The sequence below is a fragment of the Melanotaenia boesemani genome, chromosome 11 (genome assembly GCF_017639745.1).
Source record: "Melanotaenia boesemani isolate fMelBoe1 chromosome 11, fMelBoe1.pri, whole genome shotgun sequence".
Lineage (NCBI taxonomy): Eukaryota > Metazoa > Chordata > Actinopteri > Atheriniformes > Melanotaeniidae > Melanotaenia > Melanotaenia boesemani.
Genome location: NC_055692.1, coordinates 36,368,742 through 36,390,092, shown reverse-complemented (window position 1 = coordinate 36,390,092; position 21,351 = coordinate 36,368,742). Strand labels below are relative to the sequence as shown.

At 45.8% G+C, this 21,351-nt stretch overlaps 1 protein-coding gene across 2 annotated transcripts in view; it reads right to left on the bottom strand.

The window, feature by feature from the left end:
* Window positions 1–21,351, bottom strand: part of ogdha (oxoglutarate dehydrogenase a) — a 54,289-nt gene that overhangs the window by 20,674 nt on the left and 12,264 nt on the right. Inside the window, exons 3-4 of one of the 2 annotated variants that reach the window (XM_042000372.1) lie at window positions 15,380–15,571; window positions 12,101–12,194 (exon numbers count right to left, since the gene is read on the bottom strand). In XM_042000372.1, coding sequence (XP_041856306.1) covers window positions 12,101–12,194; window positions 15,380–15,571 — 286 coding nt within the window. Of the gene's footprint in view, window positions 1–11,747; window positions 11,851–12,100; window positions 12,195–15,379; window positions 15,572–21,351 lie in introns of both variants that reach the window. The other variant, XM_042000371.1, reaches the window with a different exon arrangement.

The window sequence follows — 21,351 nt, the reverse complement described above, 5'->3', positions numbered from 1 at the left end:
TCACTGCAGTTCGCTTCTTTGGTCTGAACCAGGGGATCCCCGGTTCTCAACTGGACCAGAGTTCGCTTTTTTGGTCTGAACCAGAACACCCCTGGTTCTCAACCGGACCAGAGTTCGCTTCTTTGGACTGAACCAGAAGACCCCCGGTTCTCAATTGGACCAGAGTTCGCTTCTTTGGTCTGAACCAGGGGATCCCTGGTTCTCAACCGGACCAGAGTTTGCTTCTTTGGACTGAACCAGAGTGAGAACGAGTCTGTCTTCAGTTAGGTTGTTTGGGGAAAGTGTGAATGTACAAACTGTTATGGAACAGTGAAGTGAACTCTGGTCCTCCTTTAAAAATTTAAGTCTGTCTGCTTCAAGTGATCCAAATACAGGACGTGTACTGCAATGCACAGGGGATGGCGGGTACAACACAGACCACTGTGGGTAAACACAACGAAAACATGGGTGCATGTAGGATGCTAGTCGGAGAAATATTTCATGGTGAGACACAGAACTCAGTAAAAGTTCTGATAGAAACCAAAGACCACTAGCATCTGATGCAGCTCCATGTTTTACTCTGATGGAAACACTAGTTGTCCTGCATTAACCAATAGATGAAGCAGTTTTCTCCTTCGTTGGTTGTCTTTCAGTGAGCTTCGATAAAGGCGGGGAGACAATATTAAAAAGGTCCAACTGGTTTCAGCGAGCATTGTGTGAAAGCGAAAGTGGACTATAAGGCGTGAATGAACATTTAGTGTTCATACTACTCCAAATGCATCGTGCCATCCATGGAAGCAGACCCGGGTTAAAGTGGACCTAACAGCAGCCGTGTGACAGCACCCTAAAACAAACCCCGCTCAGGAAGCAGGGTCGGACCCTGATTTCGGCCAATTAGGAAGCAGGCTCGGACGCTGACCACGGCCAACCAGGAAGCAGGGTCGGATGCTATTATCAGCAATTGGGAAGCAGGATAGGATGCTGACCAAGGCCAACCAGGAAGCAGGGTCGGATGCTGATATCGGCCAATTAGGAAGCAGGATCGGACGCTGACCGCGGTCAACCAGGAAACAGGCTCGGACGCTGATATCAGCCAACCAGGAAGCAGGCTTGGACGCTGACCACGGCCAACCAGGAAGCAGGCTCGGACGCGGATATCGACCAATTAGGAAGCAGACTCGGACGCTGACCACAGCCAACCAGGAAGCAGGGTCGGATGCTGATATCAGCCAATTAGGAAGCAGGCTCGGACGCTGACCACGGCCAACCAGGAAGCAGGCTTGGACGCTGACCACGGCCAACCAGGAAGCAGGCTCGGACGCTGATATCAGCCAATTAGGAAGCAGGCTCGGACGCTGACCACGGCCAACCAGGAAGCAGGGTCGGATGCTAATATCAGCAATTGGGAAGCAGGATAGGATGCTGACCAAGGCCAACCTGGAAGCAGGGTCGGATGCTGATATCGGCCAATTAGGAAGCAGGATCGGACGCTGACCGCGGTCAACCAGGAAGCAGGCTCGGACGCTGATATCAGCCAACCAGGAAGCAGGCTTGGACGCTGACCACGGCCAACCAGGAAGCAGGCTCGGACGCGGATATCGACCAATTAGGAAGCAGACTCGGACGCTGACCACAGCCAACCAGGAAGAAGGGTCGGATGCTGATATCAGCCAATTAGGAAGCAGGCTCGGACGCTGACCACGGCCAACCAGGAAGCAGGCTTGGACGCTGACCACGGCCAACCAGGAAGCAGGCTCGGACGCTGATATCAGCCAATTAGGAAGCAGGCTCAGACGCTGATGTCTGCCAATAAGAACACAGGGTCGGATGCTGATATCGGCCAACCAGGAAGCAGGGTCGGACGCTGATATCGGCCAATTAGGAAGCAGGCTCGGAAGCTGACCACAGCTTAAGACTCGCTCGCTTTCCCCCCTCAGAGATGAGCGAGGAAAGAGGATGCAGGATGACACTAAAGGACGTTACCCTTCTGAGAGCAGCCGAGCCCAAACCGAAACTGGCAGTCGGACTCTGAAACACACAAACACTTTACTTACAGCAAATCCACCCACAGCCTCAACAACCTGCTGGAGCTGACCTCAGAAAACCACCAGATCCTGGGTCAGACTAAAGTCCAGATGTAATGACAGTAGAGCAACATATCACTTATTGCAGAGAAGATTAACAGAGGAATTCCTGATGCTCCATCATGTTCTCTGATGGAGAGGATCAATGATTCCAGATTAAACTGAGGTGAAACAAAGAGGCTGACATGTCAAGCTCATGTTTTACCTGCAGGAGGCGGCTTTCACTTGAACCTGTGACCATGGTTGCAACAGACTCAGTGGGGGGTAAATCCTCTATCAGGTCATCTACTAACGTCAACAGGATGCTAGCAGCAGCTAAAAAGCTAACTACACTCAGGAGAAATGTCTTGTTAGCTAAAGTTTTCATGTTTCACTGTGGCTCAGTGTTTCCCTCAGTTCCCCCATGAGTGAAAGAAGCTGGATCAGCTGGTTTAATCTGCGTGATTACAAAGTTTTACCTTTTCCAGTCTCAGCCTGCATCTTGTGAGCAACCAGTGTTCCTTTATAACAGCTTCAGTCTGACTATAATCTCACTTTCTTTAACCTCAGGTTCATATATTTGGTCACTCGCCAACTTTATGATGTGGGGTGCAGTTACCGGAGGATTCCAGCAGGAGGCGCAGCGGTGACGTCAGAACTTCTGGATCTGTATTAATGTCCATGCTGGATTTAACCGGTCACTGCATCTGACACCGGAGCAGCATGAATCTCTGAGGACAGAATCCATCTCAAACTTTAAGGAATAAGTGATGGTTTTCTGAGACAAGACCAGTTCTGGGGTGGGTTCTGGGTCTGGCTCAGACACTAGAGGTCTGATGGAAAAACATTCAGAGATCAAATTCAAACTTAACTTAAAAATCAGTGTCGTGTCAATAAAACTAAAAGCAGCTTGTGGAGCTGAAGCTGGTTTTCTGTAAACACACTGAGCCACATGAAACATTGTTCTTCATCTTTCTACAGCGGCCTCTACAGAGCGTCAGGATGCGATGTTACCATCCAGATCTCCTGCAGAGTTTCCTGGAAACTACAAAACAGGAGCTACAGGCTTCACAGCAGCGGCGCTTCTCGTACCTCCTACCGTTAGAATTCTCAGTCTCTCCGTGAACACAGCCACGTCTGGAAGGGTCACCAGCAGGGGGCAGCAGAGAGAAGAGACACCCAGACAGCGTTAGAGACCTCCACCCTGTTTAAACCATCTTACACCATCACAGTGGTCTACAGCTGCAACAGAGCACACTGGCATGTCGCCATCTCCACCACCACTTGGTTCCAGAGATTGGGTCAGAACGTTCTGGTTTTGGATGGAGGTGGTAGAGAGAGGATGCAGGTAACACCATGCGGAGGTTAAACAGTCCACCACAACAGACTCACACTGAGGGTTTCTAGACAGGAAGCCATTCTGCACAGGTAGCCTTCACTACAGCAGAGACAAGACTAATTCCTGAGAATGATGTTTCCACTACAGACCCCAGATGTTGGTCTTGTCCACAACTGAGTCCTGAAGGACAAGAACAAGTCCCGATGGGTGTGGATGAGACCGAGCGCGATGGGTGTGGATGAGACCGAGCGCGATGGGTGTGGATGAGACCGAGCGCGATGGGTGTGGATGAGACCGAGCGCGATGGGTGTGGATGAGACAGAGCGCGATGGGTGTGGATGAGACCGAGCGCGATGGGTGTGGATGAGACCGAGCGCGATGGGTGCAGACGAGACCGAGTCCGACGGGCTGTAACATGTCCCAAAAAAGAGGGAAAAAAAAACCCAAAAAAAAACAAAATAGAATTTAGTAAAGATGATTCAAATTTAATGTTCTTTGTGAAAAAGATTCTGTTTACCATCGTGTCAGTCTAAAGAGAACCCGAAGTGATGTTAGTCATGTCTGATTGGTCGAGCACCCATCCACATTACAGTATGATTGGAAAAAAGTGATTGTAGCTTGTGGGTAACACTAATTTACTGAAGACAAAAAGGTCCCCTTCCAAAAAACTTCTACTAAAAAATTACACTTTTTTGCTCAGATGTTTTAATCATCTTCAGCCCTTACCAAAAATACCAAATATTAAATAATGGAAATGATTTTTAACCCTTTAAATGCCAGTTTTCCAACACAAAGTCATTATTCTCATAAAACTAAAAGAAAAATTTAGTTTTTTCCCATAGAATAGATTTTGGGATGTTGGGGACCTAAGGTAAAGATCAGTCTTACATATACTAAAAATCAATAACAAAATCGATTTAGCTGTATTTTAGTTTTTTTTTTTTTTTTTTTTTGGCAGGGTCAGATTCATGATTTACTATCATCTCGAGGACAAAAAAGTCATTCCTCAAAGCTAAAACCTTTATAAAAACTCTAATAATTCTCCCTTTCTATGAAACTATCTTAAACCAGCATCAAATTTCTCAAATAGAACATTTATTTTGCACTTTGTAACATTTTTTAATCCATAATCAATACTGAAAATCAAACTGTTGAAAACACCAAAAGTACAAAGATGGATAAAGAAAGCTTCATTTTACAAATAAGTTTTATCTTGACCATAACACGATGTAATCATGCATCCTCCAATTTCAGGCTTTTATTTTAAGAGAAAAATGGTAAAATTAGTTATTTTTACTGACATGGGACATTTTCCCATTATAGGCCTATGCTTGAAAACCGATGTCTTAGTATTTCTTAGACCGTATTATTGTGTGGAGCTCGTGTCTCGTGTGTCTTTGAACTGCAAAATGACCTTGGTTTTACCTGAAAGTAGAACTTGTTATATATCATAATGTTTGTTTAGCATACTTCCCCACAGACATGAATACACACTCTAAAGTAAATAAAAACATGGCTCCCTGCTGCACTTCAAAGAGGTCACAGTACAAAAACCAAAACAAAGCTTAGTGGGCTGCTGCACCTGCACTGTGTCCTGTCAAAGTTATAAACGTCTGAAACTTGGCTGGCTGGCATTTCATGTCTGTGACAAGCAGCAACCAGGATGAGGAGGTCCTCCTCTGCAAACAGAGGCAGCAGTGAGAGAAGATGCGAATAGGAAACCTGTGATCATCGGAGAATACAACTCCTGCAAAGGTGGCGTTGAACCTGGACAAGGTCTGTGCTTTTACAGAGTTATTACTTCATGCATCAATGCCATGCTTAGATGATTTATTTTCACAGTTTTTGTGCTTTTCAGGCGTCTATCTAGTGATTTTATTTTTCTTATTTTCTCATAACCTTTCTGTAGGTTGTGCCAACCCATACCAGCAGGAGCAGAACTCTTCACTGGCTCAGGTCCTCTTCTATAACATGATCAATGTCTCTGCCTTCAACTCATTCATCCTCTCTACCGCTCTGGATCCCTCCTGGTACCAAAACAGGAGAAGAATTTTCTTGGAGGAGTTGGGGAAATCCTTGGTGTTTGCACAAATCATGAGGAGAAAGCACCTTCCCAACGAATGCTTTCTCTATGGTTACAGGCCTCGACAGTCACCACTACAGATGTTCCTGACATTGATGCCAAAGCCAGTAACTCCACATAAAAGAGGGAAAGTGCTGCTTGTGTACAAGGAAATGAAGAAAAGTTGCCAAATGCCGCATCAGGTTTAGAAAATTCATCTGCAAAAAGAAAAAAATTTTGTACTGAAAGTCTAGTTGGAAGGAATGAACTCTTTGTATTTTTTTGGTGTTTCCAATGTTCTTTTGATTTTCAGTATTGATTATGGATTAAAAAATGTTACAAAGTGCAAAATAAATGTTTTATTTGAGAAATTTGATGCTGGTTTAAAATAGTTTCATAGAAAAGGAGAATTATTAGCTGATCGCAGAGGTGAGGACGTATGAAAATCTGTCCAACACCGCCCGCCGTAGACAGCATTTCTCATGAAGCAGGAATAAACCAAGCCAGGATGGACTTCCAGAACAAAAAGAAAGCTCTCTGTTCTTGTGGAGTATGTGTCAGCCTTTAGAGTAATTCCTGTTTTTCCAGTCACTTCCTCTTCACATATATTTTTTAGTTTCTCACTCCCACTCAGTAAGTAAAAAACCCAGACATACACTGCCTTTCCAAAAAAAAAAAAAAAGTCTCCACCTGGATTTAACTAAGCTAACAGGTCGGAGCCTCGGTCGAAGATGATTCCTGCAGGGTGCTCATCTTCCAGTTTTAACAGGTTATTTAACCACAACTGATGCAACGAGCAGCTTCTCATGTCTTAACCATGTGGAAAGACACATCCGTGGTCGTGGAAACGTTAAGAAGGGTCAGATCGTTGGTATCAAGCAGAGAAAACATCAAAGCAGAAGCAGAAACTACTAGAACTGGGTTCAGAACTGTGCAACACATTATTAAAACTGGAAGGGTGGAGGGAACCGTCGTCTTCCAGGAAGAAATGTGGTCAGAAAAACATTCTGAATGATGGTGATCGGTGGAACCAGATGGAAGAAAAACAGCAGTAGATCTCAGAACCATGTTTAATAGTGAAAGTTAGAACATTTCCTCATGAACAATGTGAAGGAACTCAAGGAACTGAACAGCTGTGGAGCCAGAAGAAAACCACTAACCAGTGAGGCTAACCGGAGAAAAAGGCTTCAGGTCTCTAGGGAGCATAAAGACTGGACTCTGGAGCCACGGAAGAAGGCCATGTGGTCTGATGAGTCCAGGTCTACCTTGGTCCAGAGTGATGGAGCATCAGGGTAAGAAGAGAGGAGGATGAAGGGATTCAGCATCATGTCTAATGAAATAAAGCCTGTGGAGACAGTCTATGATCTGGGGTTGCTGCAGTGGGTCAGGTCTAGGTTCAGGTCTGGGTTCGGGTCTAGGTTCAGCAACATTATGTCCAAAGAATGAGGTCAGCTGATACCTGAATATCCTGAATGAGCAGGTTATACCTTCTTCCCTGATGGCACAGTGCAGGATTCATGGGGCTCAGATTGTGAAAGAGTGGTTCAGGGAACAGGAGACATCATTTCCACACATGGATCGGCCACCAGAGTCCAGACCTGAACCCCATGGAGGATCTCTGGGATGTGCTGGCGAAGGCTTTGTGCAGTGGTTGGAATAAAACATAATCACTACAAGATCTTAGTGGAAAAATAATGCAACACTGGATGGAGATAATTCTTGTGACATTGTAGAAGCTTATTGAGACGATGTCTCAGAGAAGCTGCTGGAATCAGAGATAAAGGAGGTCCAACCAGGTATCAGAGTGTGTTACATTTTATTTCTTGGTGGGAACTGCATTTGGCCAGGCAGTATAGTGTACGAGTTGTGAGGGAGATTAAAAATGACAAAGGAGGGCAGAAAAAAGATGTTGGGGATGACTGACCAATCCGAAATCTTCAGTACCTTCAAACCCACCCAAAAAGTACTGGGTGCTCTCAAAATGCCCATTTTTAATGGTTTCACTGGTAATTTTCTGAATCCCTGGCTTCTGAGGTAGAAATTCAAGGTCAGAGATGGCAGGAAGCTCATAGTTCTGATAGTTCCCTCTGCATTTCTAGTGTTAGCACAGCAGGGCCGGTGGCTGATAACAGACTTTCTTAAACGCTGGCACACATTACAGGATTCTCCAAACCTTCACACATTTAGAGGCCACACACTTGATGACAGCATATGACAGACTGCACATGATTTCTCTACACTACCAGTGATGGGAGTAATAGTAATAAGTAAACCCGGAAGTAGACACGCTGCTGTTGCACCTCAATGCTGCTAACTTAGCAACTCTGTCGCTATAGTTAGAGAGTATTCCTAGACCCTATCAGCGACTCTTTATTAGCAGGAGCAGGAGCAGCAACAAATCCAGCGACTGTTTTGAGTCCTATTGGAGACTTATTTCTGGCCAATCTCCATTAAACTGGCTGTATTGTCTGCTGTAATTTCTCCAGCTGTAACGTTACAAAATGCACGCTGAATCAAAACATACTAGCTTAGAACCACAGCGGTGTAAACGTTAGCTTGTTGCAACCTGTATAATAAAATGATGTTAACTGGCTCAGTGTTCAGAGGGAGATCGAGACATTTACTGAACAGTTATCATTAACAGCTGACTTTGCCATGATCATGTTAAACTGGGACCAAACCCACTGTTAACCCCATAATGATATGTGTGTGTATACATATAAATATACATATATACACATACACACACATATATATACACATATAGTGGAGCTTGTGAAATTAATGACTCAGCATGTCTCCAGTTTCAGTGGGGTTTTCAGTGGCCATGTGTAAAGATGAGTGAAGCGTGCGTCAGCTTTTTATTTGCGCCGCATTGCTAAAGTTGTGCTAAATTAGCTTAAAAGGCTCTGGCCGTGATTATCTCTCCTCCCGAGTGGATCGGGCAAAATCACTCTTAACACACAATCAGACAGTGTCGTTTGCAAACATCTGACATTCGGGCCTTTGCTGGCTTTCATCGTAAGAGATCGTGATAAAAACTGATTATCCTGTAGTGTGTACCTGCCTTTAGTTTCCAAATGCAAAGGGAACATCTGTGAGGTAAACGTAACCGGTCCAGACACAGACATGTTGAAGACCAGGGTTTAACATTACAAAAAAACTTGTAAACATTGGTTAAAGTCAGATAAACAGTTCTGAGAATTAGTCTTTAAAAAAGTAAAAAGAAGCCGAGTGATCCTTGAGTTCATACCTAAGAGAAAATATAGAAATACAGTAGTACCACTCACTGACTGGTCTTATATGACTTCATAACTTCTGTGGTGTGGAAGAAACCAGAGAAGAAGAAAAACTGCTGAAAGGATATTTACCTTTAAAAGGTTCTTAAAGAGCCCCGAAAGCGGTTTGGCCCAAATCCACAAAAGTTCCTGGTTTCTGGGGAAAGTTTCCAGTTTCAAAGAGTCGACTGACTGATTCTTGACTCAGGTTTTTTATTTCTGTGAACATGTTGATATGAAAAGGCTGAAGGACCGACGAGTCTTTTAGGTCCTTTGAAAGTTTTTTAAGATTTAATGACTAGAAGTGAAAGTTCTGGATACTTTCAATGAACTGGGCCTGCCTTCACCTCCACATGCTAACACTTACCCCAGCAAGAAAACACAAAGACGAGCGAGCCGCTCAACATGTGTGCACTGCCATCAGCCAACAGGAAGAGCGACATGGCGCTGACCAGACCGGTCCTAGCCGCCCCACGGGTCCAAGCAGAAGCCAAACAACAGACCTGCGCTGAAATGCCGGAACAGAGCTGGACTCCTCTGGTTAGTCACAGCACATGTACAGCCCAGACATCTGAAGACGCGTCCAGAAGGACGACAGCATTTCTCTTCAGAGAAATAACCTGGCAGCAGCGTGTCCATGCTGACATGAGCTGGTCAGGTTGTCACATTCAGACTAAAACCAACGCTGCGTCATCCGCAGGAGAGCCGTCACCATTAAAGGCACGTAGAAGAAGAGCGTGGAGATGATGCAGATGTGTGAGAGGGTTGAGGATCTGAACATAGACTGGAGAGTAAAGCTAATCAGAGAAAACGCGACGAGCTGAGGCTGAAAACAAGATGTTCTCAGATGGAGAATCACTAACGAAGAACAACACGGACATTTATTCCATCTTAAACAGAAAGTTCCAGTTTTTAGTTTCTATTGAGGACTGCCATCTCAAACCTGACCAGTAGGAGGCAGCACCTGTTACACACTGTTCCTTTAAAACCACCTTCCTCTTTATTTTTCTTAAAAACCTTCTAAGAAAACTTTCCAGGAAATGTTCAGCTTCGAATGTGAAAAAGGTTCTAATATACACACCTGATTTTGAAAAAAACCACAAGAATCGTTTGTTTTAAGAGATTTAAAAGGTCAAACTAAGCTGTTAGCTAAAAACACTTCTGTATGTTGTGCCATCTAAACAACGGGACTGTTAGATCTGGAAGTGGTGGACTGCAGCGCCACAGGATCAATGTAATTATAAAAGGCAGATACATGCCTGATGGATGTGGATCATCGTTTCCTTAACGTTAATACTACTAACGTGGTTTAAATTCATTAAAGGGGGCGGCTGTAGCACAGGAGGAAGAGCAGTCGTCTTCCAACGGAAGGTAGGCGGATCGATTCCACTGACTACATGTCGAAATGTCCTTGGGCAGGACACTGAACCCCCCTCCCGATGTGCCTCTCAGTGTGTGAATGTGTGTGTGAAAGGGTGAATGTGTAGTGTGAAGCGCTTTGAGGGTCAAACTGACTGGAAAAGCTGACTGGTATAAGTACAAGACCATTTACCAAAGACGAAGCAGTGACTCGAACAACACCACAACTGTCCAGGCTGGGCGGGTCCACCTTGCCAAGTTCGTTTCTCTGGATGGAAATCAGACCTACTGGTCGATGTTCTTACTACAGAACCCGATCCCTCCATTTGGATCAAGTGGTAATAAAGTCGCAGCACAACGTGTCTAACGTGACTCGATGTTTATCAGGAAGTATGATGAGATGTGTGGAGGGAGAACATGGAGTTGGTTTGAGTCTGAACAGGAGCTTTTTCTGCTCATAAATCAGATTCAGGACTCTGCAGAAGTTTTACACCAAAGTGGTTCCAGTTCTGGATCAGGATCAGGAGAGCGTTACATGGCTGATGAAGAGGTCTCTGCTGGCCTGATGTCTCTCTGAGCCAATGTGCAGGAACCTGTTTGCAGCATCCGAAGAGCTTCTGGCTCCGCTTGAAGATGCTCCTTAGACCCTTCAGGGTGACCACATCTGAGCTATCGGACAATTAAATTATTATTAATTACCCCCCCCAACATCATATTTTTTGCTAATTTTTCCTGTTTTAATTTATTAACTTATTTTTCCTTTTTGGTTTATTTTAGTCTTTATTTTTATTGTTTTGTTTTTCATTATGTTTATTGTTTATTTGCTTTTTTAAGTCATTTGCTATTTTGATTCATTTCTTCTGTTTCACCTGATTTTTAATTGACTTTTTCCTTTTACGTTATTTTTTACATTTTCCTTTTGAAAATGAATTTACTTATTTTCCTTTTGTTTTTACGTTTTTATTTACTCACTTTGTCTTTTATTTATATTTTACATGATCTTTTTCTTTTTATTAATTTTCTTTTTATTCCTTTTGTTGAGCTTTTTTTAGATTTCATGTGATCTTTTAATTTATTTAAATTTAATGTTTTTTCGTTTAGTTTTATTATTAATTTGAAGTGACGAATGATGAAGACCATGTTGGTCTTTTAAAGTTTTAATATATAAAAATAAAGGCTTTTAACATCTTTGAAGCAACTCTTGGATCATTTTTTAGGCCACTTGTTCGTTCAAGAAAAGCAAAAAAGTTTCACTTTGAACCAGAAACCGCATTGTTCATTTTAAAAGTCGGTGTTTGGAGACACCGGTCGCTGCTGCAGGCAGAGCCTCCACAAACCTGAACTGGTTCCAGTACCAGAGATTAACCAGAACTGGAAGAACTTTGGTTGGAAAACCTGAGGGTCAAATCTACTGTACCTCTGAGTTTTATGGAGCTGATACGAGCAACATGACATGGAGATGAAACAGAAACATTCTTCATATACGAGAAGGTTCAGGAGGAGAAAAGGCCCAGTCTGAGATAAAAAACCCTGAAACCTTTGTGGTATATGAGAACGTTGGAGAAGGTTTCAGACTCGGACACCTTCCCCAGCGGGTGAGTTTCAGAAGCAAAGCGAGGGAGAAAAGAAAAGGGGGAGGCAGTTTTCTGAAGGGTGCAGCTCCTCACCCAGCTTGTCGGAGGAGGTGATAATGTCAGTGGGGACACACGAGTCCAGATCAGCGTCCATGATGCCGAGGGGGTCCAACTGGGCCACATGGTGCCCTCGGATCTACAGGGGGCGACAACAGTACAGAGCCCACCCAGGAGAGGGGGAGGGAGGGGATGGAGGGGTGAGGAGGACAGGATGGAATGAGGAGGAGGAGGTGAAGAGCCGAGCAGGTGAGAAGCAAAATGAAGGAAAACAAACAAGATTTAGTCCAAAAACAAGAAGAGGAGAGAAAAGGAAGAGAAGACAGGAAGGAAAGAAGAAGGAAAGAGGAGGGTGGGCGGGAGGAAACGTTTAGTTCTGGCGTCCTCACCAACATCCTGGAAGCCGGTATTCACCGGAGCATCATCAAAATTCACACAGCTGATTCCCAGAGGGTCCAGATGGGCATTGTGATGTCCCATCACCTGAACACACACATGGTCATCACAACACACAGCACAGGTCTTCACCAGCCAACCGTAGCTGCAACATCTCACCGCAACAGCATGCTGCAAAAGTCTACCGTAATAACCTACTGCTACAGCCAAACGCAACGAGTTGCCACAATAACCACAATAACCTACTGCTACAGCCAAACGCAACGAGTAGGCACAATAACCTACTGCAACAGCCAGAAGCAACGAGTCGCCACAATAACCTACTGCAACAGCCAGAAGCAACCAGTCGCCACAATAACCTACTGCAACAGCCAGAAGCAACCAGTCGCCACAATAACCTACTGCAACAGCCAGAAGCAACCAGTCGCCACAATAACCTACTGCAACAGCCAGAAGCAACCAGTCGCCACAGTAACCTACTGCAACAGCCAGAAGCAACCAGTCGCCACAATAACCACAATAACCTACTGAACAGCCAAACGCAACGAGTTGCCACAATAACCACAATAACCTACTGCAACAGCCAGAAGCAACGAGTCGCCACAATAACCTACTGCAACAGCCAGAAGCAACGAGTCGCCACAATAACCTACTGCAACAGCCAGAAGCAACGAGTCGCCACAATAACCTACTGCAACAGCCAGATGCAACCAGTCGCCACAATAACCTACTGCAACAGCCAGAAGCAACCAGTCGCCACAATAACCTACTGCAACAGCCAGAAGCAACCAGTCGCCACAATAACCTACTGCAACAGCCAGAAGCAACCAGTCGCCACAATAAACTACTGCAAAGTCCCGACCTTTGTTGTGTCACTGTCGTCTGTGTTTTGTGTAAAACCGAAAAACCGATGGGCATTGAGAATTAGCCTTGGCTAAGCTTCTGTAGTGTGTGACATGACTCGTGAAACATACTTGTCTCTATCAAATAAATAAATTTCGATTTGATTTGCAACGAATTGCTGCAATGTCCCGCCGCAACGAGTCAACACAATAACCTACTGCAACAGCCAGACGCAACGAGTCGCCACAATAACCTACTGCAATAGCCAGACGCAACGAGTCTCCACAATAACCTACTGCAACAGCCAGACGCAACGAGTCGCCACAATAACCTACTGCAACAGCCAGACGCAACGCGTCGCCACAATAACCTACTGCAACAGCCAGACGCAACGAGTCGCCACAATAACCTACTGCAACAGCCAGAAGCAACGAGTCGCCACAATAACCTACTGCAACAGCGAGAAGCAACGAGTCGCCACAATAACCTACTGCAACAGCGAGAAGCAACGAGTCGCCACAATAACCTACTGCAACAGCCAGAAGCAACGCGTCGCCACAATAACCTACTGCAACAGCCAGACGCAACGCGTCGCCACAATAACCTACTGCAACAGCCAGACGTAACGAGTCGCCACAATAACCTACTGCAACAGCCAGAAGCAACCAGTCGCCACAATAACCTACTGCAACAGCCAGAAGCAACGAGTCGCCACAATAACCTACTGCAACAGCCAGATGCAATAAGCTGCCTTAACAATGTACTGCAACAGCCAGACGCAACGAGTCACCGCAATGACCTGCTGCAATGGAACACCAACAGGCTGAAATACCATACATCTCCTTTAATACTTCAAAAGATCAGTAATGAGTCAAAGTTCATATCTGATCAGGATCACGGCAGGATGTCAATGATTGGAGCCGACAGTCACACTTACTCTGATTTCATCTGGTTGACTCTGAAACACGGATGACCAGTGAAGACCTTTATCACATTTATCAAAGTAATTATTCGTTTCATTATGACAATTTACTGAAATTTCAGATGAGAAATACAGAAAGAGATAAAACACTCATGTTAACATAAAAAATGTATATATATAGTCCTGATCCAGAGTCGTGACCCAGTTCTCATGTCTATAACTCTGACTTTGTTGTAATCTTTTAATGTCTTTATCAACAGTTCTCCATCTTTTGGAAGTCTTCCTAAGTTTTTCATTGGACATTTTCAATTTTCCACTCATCTTCAGTCCAGTCCAGGTGCCGGACCAGTTCCAATCCAGTCGGTACCAGACCAGTTCCAGTCTAGTCCTGTCCTGGTACCGGACAACATAGCAAAGAGCTGGTTTAAACTGGATCTTTAGGCTCTTTGTCACAAATATGCATTGTCTGTTCCCGTTTCTTTAGTTTCATGTGTGAAATCCAGCAAAGACCTGAACCAGGACCTGAGAGATGCATCTGGACCTTCAGCTGATCCATCTACTGTTGGCTGAAGCCTCATCAGAAATGGTCTCCATGGAAACGTGGCTGTCAAGAAGCCATTCAAACAGGGAGGAAAGGCTGAGATAGGTCACATGACACAAGAACTGGACTGAAGATCAGTGGAAACAGGTCTGATGGAGGAATGGATCCTCCCCAGAGCCCGGACCTCAACATTACTGAAGCAGTGTGGGACCATCTGGACAGAGAACGGAACAAATCAAAGAGCTTTGGAAAGTCCTTCAAGGATCCTGGAGAACTAGTCCTGAAGATAACTGAAAGACATGACAGAAACCTTATCTAAGGGGGTTCAGACTGGGATGAAGAATAAAGCTGCTTGGACCAGAACCTTAGAACTGGACCGGCTTCTGACTCAGCTGGATTTATAACAACATTTGACCGTTTTAGTAAATCACTGCAGCTGTTCCCAGTTGTCATAGAGACACAGAAGGAGCCGAGTCTGGATCAGAACTATTTTAATCTGCAAGTCAGACTTCTCAGTAGCTGTCTGACGTTCTAACGTTCACGTCTCAGCATCACGACGCTCAGGACTTATTTAAAAACTTTAAATGAGCGGAAATTCATCAGAATGAATACGCTGGAAGCTGCAACAACCAATAAACACTTTAGATCATCACGACTTGTCTGATAAAGAAACGGATTCATTTCAACTTTAATCAAACAGGAAACTCATTTATCCCATCATGATTCATGAAGGTCTGGGATTAAAAAATGTCTATTATGTCTATATTAAATCTTAAAACAGAACTCTCAACTAATGACCTGGTAAACACAAATAAAACACTTCTGATCTGAATGGACCTGGTGTGTCTTTCATCTGAGAAGACGATTCAGTTGCTGCTGTTCAGTTTTCTACATCATGCAGCTGCTCAGATGTTCTGCAGATGCAGGTCATGTGATGCGTCATGTGATGCAGCCCAGTGTGAGTACCTGGTAGGCTCTGATGAGTGACTGCACAGCCAGGTGATCCTCCACCAGCTTCTCCACGTTGGGCTGAGCTCCTACCAGCGAGGACAGCTGAGGGGCGACGAGGCCCGAAGCCGCAGACAGACCCAGAGGAGACTGGTATGCGGCGCCGGGGGGGGCGCCGGCGTTGGCGTTCCGGAAAAACACATCCCAGGACTGCACAGGAGGAAGAGGGAAGGAGGTGTGAGACCAAGTTTCAGTGGAACGCTTCACATGTGGAAGTTAAACTCTGAGGATGAACAGATTAATGAGCAGCAGGAACAGAACACAGCTGAATTTATGACCCTGATAAAACTTCTAATCGTTTTGGGTTGTTCTCATCATATTGAGCAACCTTCCCTAATGTGCAACGTCATGTGGTGCATTATGTAAAAATCAGTGCTGGGCACTGTCTGGAACTTAAGAACGAAGAAGAACCGACGTTTCTCTTTGTCTAAACCATGCAGATGGCAGAACATCCTGATTTTTGGACAGGAAATTGCTCCCAAAAGACAATGACAAAATTTTTATTTATTTTTTAAAATAAATGCGGTTTTAATTTATGCCAGACAGCAAAGGGCTGACTTTTACAAACGTGCAGCATAAATCGGGTCTTCTTCTGCCTCTGGTTCGGTGAATCTTGGTCATATTAAGATGAAACTTCCAGCTGTGGAACCTGTGAGATGTGAGCTTTCAGTAGAGGAGTCGTTTGTTCGTGTTCATGAGGAAACATCATCTGTGTTTACATGTGTGTTCAGACTTTGTGTACCTGGTCTTTTAATTATTGTTGTTTTAACTGTGTTTGTTGGTGATAGAAATGGTTTTACTGAGCTGGTAGCTGAGATTCTGGACTTTCTGTGGATACCACACATGTTTATAGTTACATCTACAGACCTGACGCTACACCTGGAAATGAGGTGCATGGATGGAAGTTATTGTGCATACTGTGAATATTTCTCTCTCCTCACCATCTAGAAGCTGTGAGATTCTCATCCTGCTTTCTGTCTGTTCACCTGATGCTGATATTCATCACATATTGTTCCTTCTGTGTTTAGAAGGAAGCAGCTTCACAGCTTTAAATCCATCCTGCTGACTTTTTACCTTTTAGTTAGTAAATCCTGAACATTTCATCCTTCTTTCTCATAAATATGTGGTTTTATATATGAAGAAATATTTTAACTGTTGGTGTTTAAAGAGAAAACTGCTGCTAAACCTGTTTATGTGTTTAGTGCAGGTCTGCAGCCTTTCCAATCCAAAGAGACATTTTTCCCTCAGACATTTTTAATGAAGAGCCACATTTTTATTTCCATTCTTAGGTTTTAAAATGAAGAAAAACACAAAACCTTTATAAAAGGAGGATAAACAGACTTTTTTCTAAGAGATGTAGATATTTGTAGAAAATTATGTAAAGTTAAACCAGCAGCGGTCAGAGTCCACAAACGTTAAACCAGCAGCGGTCAGAGTCCACAAACGTTAAACCAGCAGCGGTCAGAGTCCACAAACGTTGAACCAGCAGCGGTCAGGGTCCACAGACGTTAAACCAGCAGCTGTCAGAGTCCAGAGACGTTAAACCAGCAGCGGTCAGAGTCCACAAACGTTAAACCAGCAGCGGTCAGAGGCCACAGACGTTAAACCAGCAGCGATCAGGGTCCACAAACGTTAAACCAGCAGCGATCAGAGTCCACAGACGTTAAACCAGCAGCGGTCAGGGTCCACAAACGTTAAACCAGCAGCGATCAGAGTCCACAGACGTTAAACCAGCAGCGGTCAGAGTCCACAAACGTTAAACCAGCAGCGGTCAGAGTCCACAAACGTTGAACCAGCAGCGGTCAGGGTCCACAAACGTTAAACCAGCAGCGATCAGGGTCCACAAACGTTAAACCGGCAGCGATCAGAGTCCACAGACGTTAAACCAGCAGCGGTCAGAGTCCACAGACGTTAAACCAGCAGCGGTCAGGGTCCACAAACGTTAAACCAGCAGCGATCAGGGTCCACAAACGTTAAACCAGCAGCTGTCAGAGTCCACAAACGTTAAACCAGCAGCGGTCAGGGTCCACAAACGTTAAACCAGCAGCGATCAGAGTCCACAGACGTTAAACCAGCAGCGGTCAGGGTCCACAAACGTTAAACCAGCAGCGATCAGAGTCCACAGACGTTAAACCAGCAGCGGTCAGGGTCCACAAACGTTAAACCAGCAGCGATCAGGGTCCACAAACGTTAAACCAGCAGCGATCAGAGTCCACAGACGTTAAACCAGCAGCGGTCAGGGTCCACAAACGTTAAACCAGCAGCGATCAGGGTCCACAAACGTTAAACCGGCAGCGGTCAGGGTCCACAAACGTTAAACCAGCAGCGGTCAGGGTCCACAAACGTTAAACCAGCAGCGATCAGAGTCCACAAACGTTAAACCAGCAGCGGTCAGAGTCCACAAACGTTAAACCAGCAGCGATCAGGGTCCACAAACGTTAAACCAGCAGCGGTCAGGGTCCACAAACGTTAAACCAGCAGCGATCAGGGTCCACAAACGTTAAACCGGCAGCGGTCAGGGTCCACAAACGTTAAACCAGCAGCGGTCAGGGTCCACAAACGTTAAACCAGCAGCGATCAGAGTCCACAGACGTTAAACCAGCAGCGGTCAGGGTCCACAAACGTTAAACCAGCAGCGGTCAGGGTCCACAAACGTTAAACCAGCAGCGGTCAGGGTCCACAAACGTTAAACCAGCAGCGATCAGAGTCCACAGACGTTAAACCAGCAGCGGTCAGGGTCCACAAACGTTAAACCAGCAGCGGTCAGGGTCCACAAACGTTAAACCAGCAGCGATCAGAGTCCACAGACGTTAAACCAGCAGCGGTCAGAGTCCACAAACGTTAAACCGGCAGCGGTCAGGGTCCACAAACGTTAAACCAGCAGCGGTCAGGGTCCACAAACGTTAAACCAGCAGCGATCAGAGTCCACAGACGTTAAACCAGCAGCGGTCAGGGTCCACAAACGTTAAACCGGCAGCGATCAGGGTCCACAAACGTTAAACCGGCAGCGGTCAGGGTCCACAAACGTTAAACCAGCAGCAGTCAGGGTCCACAAACGTTAAACCAGCAGCGGTCAGGGTCCACAAACGTTAAACCAGCAGCGGTCAGAGTCCACAAACGTTAAACCAGCAGCGGTCAGGGTCCACAAACGTTAAACCAGCAGCGGTCAGAGTCCACATACGTTAAACCAGCAGCGGTCAGAGTCCACAAACGTTAAACCAGCAGCGGTCAGGGTCCACAAACGTTAAACCAGCAGCGGTCAGGGTCCACAAACGTTAAACCAACAGCGGTCAGGGTCCATAAACGTTAAACCAGCAGCGGTCAGGGTCTACAAACGTTAAACCAGCAGCGGTCAGAGTCCACAAACGTTAAACCAGCAGCGGTCAGGGTCCACAAACGTTAAACCAGCAGCGGTCAGGGTCCACAAACGTTAAACCAGCAGCGGTCAGAGTCCACAAACGTTAAACCAGCAGCGGTCAGAGTCCACAAACGTTAAACCAGCAGCGGTCAGGGTCTACAAACGTTAAACCAGCAGCGGTCAGAGTCCACAAACGTTAAACCAGCAGCGGTCAGAGTCCACAAACGTTAAACCAGCAGCGATCAGGGTCCACAAACGTTAAACCAGCAGCGGTCAGAGTCCACAAACGTTAAACCAGCAGCGGTCAGAGTCCACAAACGTTAAACCAGCAGCGGTCAGAGTCCACAAACGTTAAACCAGCAGCGGTCAGGGTCCACAAACGTTAAACCAGCAGCGGTCAGGGTCCACAAACGTTAAACCAGCAGCGGTCAGGGTCCATAAAAGTTAAACCAGCAGCGGTCAGAGTCCATAAATGTTAAACCAGCAGCGGTCAGAGTCCATAAATGTTAAACCAGCAGCTGTCAGAGTCCACAAACGTTAAACCAGCAGCGGTCAGAGTCCACAAACGTTAAACCAGCAGCGGTCAGAGTCCACAAACGTTAAACCAGCAGCGATCAGGGTCCACAAACGTTAAACCAGCAAAAGTCAGAGTCCACAAACGTTAAACCAGCAGCGATCAGGGTCCACAAACGTTAAACCAGCAGCGGTCAGAGTCCACAAACGTTAAACCAGCAGCGGTCAGGGTCCATAAACGTTAAACCAGCAGCGGTCAGAGTCCACAAACGTTAAACCAGCAGCGGTCAGGGTCCACAAACGTTAAACCAGCAGCGGTCAGAGTCCACAAACGTTAAACCAGCAGCTGTCAGAGTCCACAAACGTTAAACCAGCAGCGATCAGGGTCCACAAACGTTAAACCAGCAGCGGTCAGAGTCCACAAACGTTAAACCAGCAGCAGTCAGAGTCCACAAACGTTAAACCAGCAGCGGTCAGAGTCCATAAATGTTAAACCAGCAGCGGTCAGAGTCCATAAATGTTAAACCAGCAGCGGTCAGAGTAAGGACGCAGAGGGAGCACAGGCGGTCCAGTACCCTGTTTCACAGAGACGTGGCTGCATGAGCGGATACCGGACTCTAACATCACCATTCCCTGCTTCCAGACGGTTCGAGCTGATAACAGACATCACTGCAACCGACAAGAAGAAAGGAGGGGGCTCGCCGTGCTCGTGAACAACAGGTGGCGTCACCCCGGCACGTCCGTTAAAAAGCGGGTCTGCAGCCCGGACATCGAGCTTGTCGCCGTCGGACTTCGTTCATATTATTTGCCGAGGGAGTTCACCAGTCTTATCGTCATCAGCGTTACATTCCTCCATCTGGATGTGATGTCATCCACACTGTGACTGCGGGACTACAGACAAAACACCCTGAGGCCTTTATCATCATCACAGGTGACTTCAACCATGCTTCCCTCTCGTCCACACTCCCGACTTTCTACCAGTTTTTAACATGCGCCACCCATGAAAAAAAGACTCTGGACCTGCTCTACGCAAATGTTAAGGATGCGTACAACTGAGGTACCTGCTCCCACTTGGCAGGTCAGACCACAACCTAGTCCTCACCATTGTACAAGCCTGTGGTTCAGCAGCACCCGGTCACAGTGAGGACAGTGAGGACATGGTCTCCTGAGGCCATGGAAACACTGCGTGGAGCGTTGGAGGCTACAGACTGGGATGCTCTGTATGAGCAACACGGTGAGGACACTGACGGCCTGACTGGCTGTGTCTCTGAAGGCCCTTCTTAATGAGAAGAAGAGGGCCTTTAGATCTGGTGACGGAGCAGAATTCAAGCGGTACAAAGGGAGCTTAAACGCAGCATCAGGGAGAGCAGGGACGACTACAGAAGAAAGCTGGAGCTCAAAGAACACCACCAGGGACGTCTGGAGGGGATGAGAGAAATCACCGGCTTCCAGAGGAGAGGCAGAGGTTAGGACTGCACAATTAATCGGATTTTGATCGTGATCACGATTTTGGTGGCCACAATTAAATGATTCTGATCGTCAATGATATTTACATTCAAAATGCGAGGTCTGATCAGACACATGCTCGACCAGCAGTCTGCCGACCACCAGGGGGCAAACGCAAGGCCAAGGCTCCATCAAGCTGCCTAAATAACAAGGGTGCACACTTTTTTAAAGTCGGCAGCTAGTTGTGTTGCCAACTTAGCAACTTAGTCACTATATCTAGTGAGTTTTTACTCGCCTCTAGCGAAAAAAGCGACTAGCGGCTGTAATGGAAAATTTACACATAACCCTTATATTCTGTAGACTACACTTTGCATTGTTAAAGCTTGGCTTATGTTTTACTCAGGGAGGAGAATGACTGTGTACCCAGATAAGGATTTAGTGAGCTCCCCTTCCCCCTTTTCTTCTCTTCCTTGTACCAGGCCATGGGGGGTTTACTACAATGACCTTCGACCTCGATGTTATCAGCTCATGCTCTGGCTATATTAACCAAGCACACATGTACCTCCCCAGACTCGTGCAGCCAAAGCTTCTTTGACTGTGTGATCTCTCATTG